The sequence below is a fragment of the Epinephelus moara genome, chromosome 2, assembly GCF_006386435.1.
Source record: "Epinephelus moara isolate mb chromosome 2, YSFRI_EMoa_1.0, whole genome shotgun sequence".
NCBI classification, from domain to species: Eukaryota; Metazoa; Chordata; class Actinopteri; order Perciformes; family Serranidae; genus Epinephelus; species Epinephelus moara.
Window position 1 is genome coordinate 1 of NC_065507.1, and position 8,397 is coordinate 8,397.

At 39.2% G+C, this 8,397-nt stretch overlaps 1 protein-coding gene across 1 annotated transcript; it reads left to right on the forward strand.

Annotated features, from left to right (window-relative positions):
- Positions 1-1,189: 1,189 nt before the first annotated feature.
- LOC126404602 (olfactory receptor 52K2-like) lies at positions 1,190-7,138 on the forward strand. Its single transcript, XM_050067962.1, has 2 exons — positions 1,190-1,223; positions 5,712-7,138. Exon 2 carries the CDS (start codon positions 5,726-5,728, stop codon positions 6,719-6,721), a length of 996 nt encoding a protein of 331 aa, XP_049923919.1. The 5' UTR covers positions 1,190-1,223; positions 5,712-5,725; the 3' UTR covers positions 6,722-7,138.
- Positions 7,139-8,397: the final 1,259 nt, after the last annotated feature.

Here is an 8,397-nt window from a genome sequence, read left to right on the forward strand (position 1 = left end):
ATGGAAATTATATTTATTATAAACATTAAATCATTTACTCCACTGCAGAGAGTCATTTACATGCTTAGTTTCCTGAAGTATTTCCATTTTATTCTGCTTCAACTTTCACCTGTATTTTATTTTAGAGAGAATTATTGTACTCAAACATATTTCTTTTACAGCTGTAGTAACTGTGATCATCAAACCTTCAAAACTAAGAGTGCATTTTACTGATGATATTGCTGCACTCTGAACTGGAGTATTTTAACACTGTTGTATTTTTAGTTTTACTTCTGTAAAATGTAAATTCTTCTTCCACCACTGTTTATCATCAGAGATGACCCTTTGTTTCTTTTCTCTTCCCTGTTTTATACCTGTATTTTTTATCATGTTTTAGTTTCATTTTTTATTCCATCAGTGCAGCGGTCAGGGCATGTTCATCACTCTGTTTAACAATTATATGATGTTCAATTTGTTCTGTGTTGTTGTTCTTATGTTTGCTCTGACTTTTCTCTCAGTGATACTTTCCTTTCAGTGACACTGCCATCATGCCTGAGGGTATCATCCCTGCCTTTCCTGTCATGCTTAAAATTCAATTCAATTCCTTCAGCATTAGCTTAACAAAGTGTAGCTGAAAAAAGAAAGAACGACAAATGACTGAAACTCAGAAGCAAGAACAGTTTTTATATTAACAGAAAATCTGATGGAATTATTTCTGTGTAATTAACATTAAACTGACACAAACGTTGTGTTTGATGAGCAGTTGTTAGAGTCTGTCCTGTATCATTATTTAAAAATATCACCTGTACAGTGAGTTATTATTTTATCTGCAGTTTCTCAGTTGTTTCCCATCGCTATGTTTCCAATATACAACAAAACATTATATTGATTTGTGTTTTTAGCGTAAAGACAAACTGTGCAGTCACTGCTCCAGGATGGTAGATGGAGAGTATATTTATATGTATGTAAATACACACTGAAATATTATCTGTGTTACTGGATCCCTGCAGGTTTGTATCTGTTAAAGAGTAGATATACATGTTTGTTTGTTTTTGATTAATATGATTTAAAAATATCTCTTTCTTTTTATGCTATTTTGATTTACTTCTGCCTTGTTTGCGTTTGTGTGTTTATATGTATATACATAGATATATATATATAAATAAAAAACATTATATAAATTACAATACCACAACTTCTCCTGTTTTCTCAGACACATACGGGGGTCTGCATGGCCCGCTGAGGTAAGTGACAAAATATCTTTTGTTTGTAATTTGGGTGAAATGATAATTTCAGTTATCATAATTCATTAACTTATCCACCAACAGTCACCTTATGGTGGACCAAGACCTTCTTGAAGAGGTGGTCTCAGTCCGGTTGGTTTGTGGTGAGAAGGTGTTCCGACCTGGATGTGAAGCAACTGCAGTCACATGACACATTGTTTGGGTTAAACATGAGCATGTTACAGTCCTGGAGGATTATTAATGTGCACCTCCTCCTGTACTGCCTTAATATGCACATTCAGCACATCCAATGCATCAAAACATTGTTTTCTAGTTGGAGCCGCAGGTCCAACAACCTCCGACTTTCACCCGGGAGAGCGGGGTTTGTGTGTTTGTTGCCTAACTCTAACCATGTGTGTTGTTGAAGACAAAAACATTAGTTGGTGGTGTTGTACCGACGTAGTGCTTTTATTTTGAAAGAGACTGTATCAAACTGTACATTTCCTGTGAAAACAGAAGTGTATTTTGAAAACAGACAATGCATGTAACAGGCTGAAGTTGACACGGCGTCCCAGAACGTCAACAACCAACACACCCAGGGTACCTTGGACGCCATATGTGGACGTGGAAAGTCCATGACCAAACGTGGACATGTGACGAGGTCACAGGTCGAATAAGTTCTCCCCAATAAGCAGTGATGTAGCGTTGATGACTACGGCTTTTATTATTGTATACTCGTCACATATCGGCACTCTGTCAGTGGACTTTTACGTCTACATATTATGTGCTAGGTATCCTCCTCTAACTGCTGTTGACATTCCAGGATGCTGCAACCAACGCTGTCAACAAAAGCACATGGCAACTACATTTATTTCTGCTGTGTGATGGGCTGTTAGAGTTACAGATGGAGAGAATCGAGACTTTAAAGCAAATATGATGTTACTGAACAACCCTCCATAGACTTTTATGAAAAACACAGAATGACTCAATAATATAAATGTAATTGTAATGACTTCGTTCACAGCTGATGGGTGTGTAATTATCAGCAAGTATCAATACTGTCTGCAGCTGTCTGCAAAGAAATTGGTATGATTCGATGTACGCATCGTCTCATTAGCACTAAGACTAAAATGTACCAAAGTTGTCTTTTAAATGTTTTTCAACAACAGCTCATTGATTTTGAACATTTTATAAACTGTTTTTTTTTTTTTTTTAAATATATTTTTTAAGGACATTTTAGCCTTTAATGGACAGGACAGGTGAGTGTGAAAGGGGGAGAGAGAGAGAGAGGGAGTGACATGCAGCAAAGGGCCACAGGCTGGATTCGAACCCAGGCCACTGCGGCAACAGCCTTGTACATGGGGCGCCTGCTCTACCACTAAGCCACCGACGCCCCAACATTTTATAAACTGCCTGATAAATGAACAGAACATGTTTCATCACAGACAGGTTCAGACGTTCAAAGGGCTGAAACACTTGTTTTCTTTTTTCTTGAGAAATTCTTTTACAAATTCCCCTGAGATAGATCATCGTATACACATAACATTTTGTGTTTAAATGCTGCTCAAAAAATATTACACCAATTGACCAGATGGGGGCGCTATAATCAAAGTCCAAAAATTTAAAAATTAAATTCATAAAGTCTGATTGACTTGAAATTTCGCACACAGCTCAATGTGCTCAATGAAAAACACACAAGAACCAATACGGTTGACTAGCAAAATTTTCCTCCATTTTGAATTTTTTGAAAAACACATTTTTGAGTCTGTCTCCTAAATCATATGTCCAATTTGTACCAAATTTAATATAGATCATCATTGGACCAAGCTTATTGACCGTTATAAAAATCTTGTTGATATCTCGTTGAATTTTAAAGATATTAACCAATAAGCTTTAAAGGAGGCGTGGCTCAGACATAAATAGACCCAACTCCATAATCTTTGGGCCAATCATCACAAAACTTGCAGGGAATGTCTAAAAAGGTAACAGCAACACACCCTGAAAGTTTCATTCAAATCTTCCACTAGGGGACGCCAAAGGTGTAAAAAAAAGTGGACAGAAACAGACGTTAAATCAGAAATTGTTTGTTCAATCATCACAACACTTGCAGGATGTGTTAAATCATAATGTTCAACCACATGCATAAAATTATTTTGAAATCAGTCAAAAGGGGGCGCTGGAACGCTGTTTTAATTTTTATGAAAAACACATTTTCTCCTGAACTGTAGGTCTGATCTGTATCTGGATCATTATTGGACCAGACTTATCAAAAGTTATCAAAAGCTTGTTGATGTGTTCATTAAGTACCTTAAACATATCCTGAATGTTTTATTCAAATCGACCACTCGGGGCGCTACAACTGCAAAAAAAAAAAAAAAAAGGCGTGTCACAACACAAATCAGACTATAAATCAGAAATTATTTGTCCAATCATCACAAGACTTGCAGGTTATATCAAATTTTAATGCTGAATCACGTGTGTCAGATTATTTTGAAATCTGTCAATAGGGGGCGCTGCAACCCCATTTTGATTTTTATGAAAAACACATTTTTGACATCTCCTGAACTGAAGGTCTGATTAATATCTTGAGCATCCCTGGACCAAGCTTATGAAAGGATATCAAAAGCTTGTTGATATCTGATTGGGTTTTGAAGATATTGACCAATGAACTTTAAAGGAGTTGTGGCTCAGAACATAGATAGACCTAACTTCATAATCATCACGAAACTTGCAGGAAATGTCTAAAGAGGTACCAGCAACATACCCTGAATAGCCAATCGACAACTCGGGGTGCCAAAAGTTCAAAAAGAGGGGACGTGGCACGACACTAATCAGATTATAAATCAGAAATTGTTTATTCAATCTTGAGAAAACTTGTAGGATATGTTTTTTAAAAATTGTTAAACCATGTGTGTGAAATTATTTAGAAATCAGTCAAAAGGGGGCGCATTTATATTTTTTTAAAAAAACTTCTCCATAACCATAGGACTGATTTGTAGCTGCATCATCTTTGGAGAAAACTTATCAAACGTTATTTTTTTTTTAAATTTTAATTTTTTGAATTTTATATACTTTATTAATCCCCGAGGGGAAATTCATTATTAAAAGCTTGTTAATGTGTCCATAAAGTACCTTCAACGTATCTGAAAAGTTTCACACAAATCAACCACACAAGGCGCTACAAATGCAAAAAATGTGTGTTAATACACAAATCAGACTATAAATCAGAAATTCTATGTCCAATCATGACAAAACGTGTGTAAAATGATTTTGAAATTAGTTAGTACGTGGCACCACCAAACAACTGCATTCGCCCTCCACAAAATTTTGGCCATAAATGAGTTTGATCAAACATCACTAAACTCGATGGATATTTTCAACCTATAAGCCATTAAAGCATGTCACCAAAATGTTTTCAACTGACCAATAAATAGGACTGCCCCCTAAAGGTCCACCGATTTTAGTCGACCAGAAAGGTCATTAGTCGGCAAGATTTCATTGGTAGCTTAGTCACAGGAATGAAAAATAACAAAAAAAAACGTGAAACTCTATCAGGAGTTGCGCCTTGTCAGAATAAATCCAAACCTATATGACTGGAGCATGTGTGAGTTTACTTTGAAAGGACAGACACAGGAAATGTCCACGCTCAGCAGTCAGACAGGAGTCAGGTTAATTTCCAGGGCTGGTACCTGCGGTTATTCCACAGGCTAGTTAATAACATGTCGGGCAGGAAATCCAAAGTGTGGGATCATTTTGAGAAGGTGAAGGACGAACCCAAGGTGATATGTAAACTCATCTTCATTGGTCGACTACAAACATGACGTATCATCTGAAACATGGAAGTAGCTACATGCCCATTAGCCCACAGCGTCATTAACAGGCGGCTCGCTCAGTGTGTGACGTGCACTTGGAGATAAAATATAGGCCTATATTAATGAAGGTTCATTAGTACGGTTTGTATTTCTCTGTAATGTAGCACAGTGTTAACAATGTTACTGATACTATTCTTTCTCACACCTTCAACTCAAACCACCAAAATATATCATTTAATCATTACATTCATATCAGAAACATGCAGGAGACTAGTCCACTGATGGACCCTGATGAGGACTGTTGGTCCACTGATGGACCCTGATGGGGACTGTTGGTCCACTGATGGACCCTGATGAGGACTGTTGGTCCACTGATGGACCCTGATGGGGACTGCTGGTCCACTGATGGACCCTGATGAGGACTGCTGGTCCACTAGGAATATTCTTAGTCGGGGGGGCAGCCCTACTAATAGGAAGTGACGGTGCTTCCATAGAAGGGTGTGGCCCAGTAAATGAATGACGAACGAGCATCTGTTCGATCGTCATAAAACCTGTTGGTTATTTTCAATGCAAATGTAAACTGTCAAAGGGACTGATCACAGCGCTCAACTTTTAAGATCGATGCTAGTTTGAACCTGAGGTCGCTGCTTGTAGCTTTAATAATCCTCCTTGTTGGTGTCTGACTGTCTCTGCTCAGGTGAAGCCGGGGCCATGTTGGAGGCATCACTGGACAGGAACTTCTCCCACAGCACCTTCTTGTTCAGAGGTTTTCCTGAGCTGCACAAACACCGACGGCTGCTGGCGCTGCCGTTCTCCACGTCCTACCTGACGGCGCTGCTGGGAAACTCTCTGCTGGTGTACGTGATCCAAAGCGTGGAGAGTCTGCACAGCCCCATGTACCTCCTCATCTACACGCTCTGTGTCGTTGACATCCTTGTGGTGACTGCCATCATCCCCAACATGCTCCTCGGCCTCCTCTTCGACTGGGACGAGATCTCACTGGGTGGCTGCTTGACTCAGATGTTCTTCACTCACTTCCTGTCCTCGTTGGAGTCAACATTGCTGCTGGCGATGGCGCTGGACCGCTATGTCGCCATCTGCCAGCCGCTGCGCTATGCCAAAATCATCAACTCCTCCATGTTCGTGAAGCTGCTGCTCTTCACTCTGATCCGCAGCGGCTCCATCATGGCGACGCTGGTCGGTTTGGCGAGTTCGCTGCACTTTTGTGGCTCGAACACGATCCAACACTGCTACTGTGACCACATGGCGCTGGTCAGCCTGGCATGTGGCAACACGGAGAAAAACAGCACAGCAGGCCTCGCTGTGATTGTCTGTTTTGTGGGCGTGGACATACCGCTCATCTTCTTCTCCTACATGAAGATCTTGAGCGTTGTCTTGCGAGCGGCGGCAGCTGGTGAGGACCGCTGGAAGGCGTTTCACACCTGTGGCACTCACCTGATCGTCATGATGTGTTTCTACCTGGTGGGCAGCGTCACGTTCCTCTCTCACAACCTGAACATCCCCATCCCAACGGACGTCAACACCTTCATGGGACTCATGTACATTCTGTTCCCGGCGACAGTTAACCCCATCATCTACGGTGTTCGGACTAAAGAAATCCGAAATGGCTTTTTACGGATTTTTAAAGTGCGAGTGGAAAAAGTTTTGATGGTGAAAGTTTCTCCGGCTGGAAAAAGACAAACGTGACAAAGTTCTTCTGCTTCAAAAAAACTTCCCCAATTCTCCAGTCGACTGTTTGTGTCTCTGAGTCACAGATTCTCTAACGTTCACCTGAACGTCTCCTTGTTTCAGAGATTTTTGTCCATTTCATGAAAGAAAATAAATAACTGACTAAATCTAAATTAACACGTTTAGTCGCTGAATTTAAAAACATTTCAGTTCTTCGTTGCCTCAGAACTTAAAACTATTTTGTGGTGAGTTTTTTATTGTAATAATTTGAAGTTTAAGTTTACAGTCAGGTTAGAGTTAGATCGCTCAGACCCATTTTCTGTTCATGTTTCATACATGTGTCATATATGTTCAGCTTTCTTTGTATTTTGACCGATGTAAAATTTCTTGTATTTCTTGTATGTACTCTGCCCACTGACACACACTGTGTTTGAAACTCAATAAATACATTCATCCATTCATGCAGTCACACATTCATTCAAACTCATTAATTCATTCATAAATAGATACAAACATACATTCATACATAAACAAATCAATTTCATACATTCATACATACATTTTCTTCATTCACTGATTCATTCATCCACACATACATAAATACATTCATTCATTGATACATACATACAGACCCTTTCCAANAATTGTGGGCCCTGAATCTATAATCTATGAAAGTTTAACTTTTTGAATGGAATTATGGAAATGAAACAACTTTTCCATGATATTCTAATTTTTTGGAAAGGGTCTGTACATACATAAATACATATTGTATTCATTCATTCAGACACAACATTAGTTTTTAACCGTGCTCTATAATTAAACCTGATTGACCTTGTACCCTGATGATGAGTCCTGCAGGTGGAGCTGACTGATGGAGACTCTGAGTTTAACTACAGCGCCACCGTGTGGACAAAAAGTTCCTCTGACACAGAAAAATGATGATGATGATGATGATGACGTCAGCAACCGTCACTGAGTTTAAACTCTGAGCTGCAGAAGTGAAGTTCAGATTATCATCATCCAGACATTATCAGAGGTGTGTCTGAAGTCATTTACAGGGTCTGTCCACCAGAGGGCGCCAACAGACATGTAAACTGTCCCGAACCAGTTCTTTAAAATACTTTATGTTCATTAATATCAAAGACTGATATCATCTGATGTCAAATTACCTAAGAATCCAGCAATGAGTTTATCGTCACACCCGTCACACACACATGACAACGCTCGAACACACACAGGCCACAAACGTCCTTTTATTAAAGATGCATCAGAATATACAGGTTTCCTCCAGGCCCTGTCAAAATAAAAGTCAAATCAAATCATGTTAGAAATAATAAAGATGTTTTGGGTGTTTTTGATCTTTGCCTGTGATGATGTCATGGTTCAGTCTCTCACACACACACACACACACACACACACACACACACACACACGTTTCAGTGACTGTTTTACTTAAAATGTTTAAATTAAAAATGTGTTTTTCAAAATAAAAGCTCAGGAATGACTGTATTAAAGGGAAATTTCGGTTTATTTCAACCTGTCTCCTATCGTCCTAAATTTGTTTCAAGTGACTAGTGACATTAAAATAATAGTTAGCATGTTAGCCGTTAGCCTAGATACAGCCGGGGCGCATAGTAGCGTCAGACCTGTTAAAACGTAAGTGAACGGGCAACCTTCAAGTGCAAAGTTAGTCC

Coding starts and splice junctions, on each gene's coding strand:
- LOC126404602 (XM_050067962.1), top strand. CDS start 5,726: ATGTTGGAGGCATCACTGGACAGGAACTTCTCCCACAGCACCTTCTTG.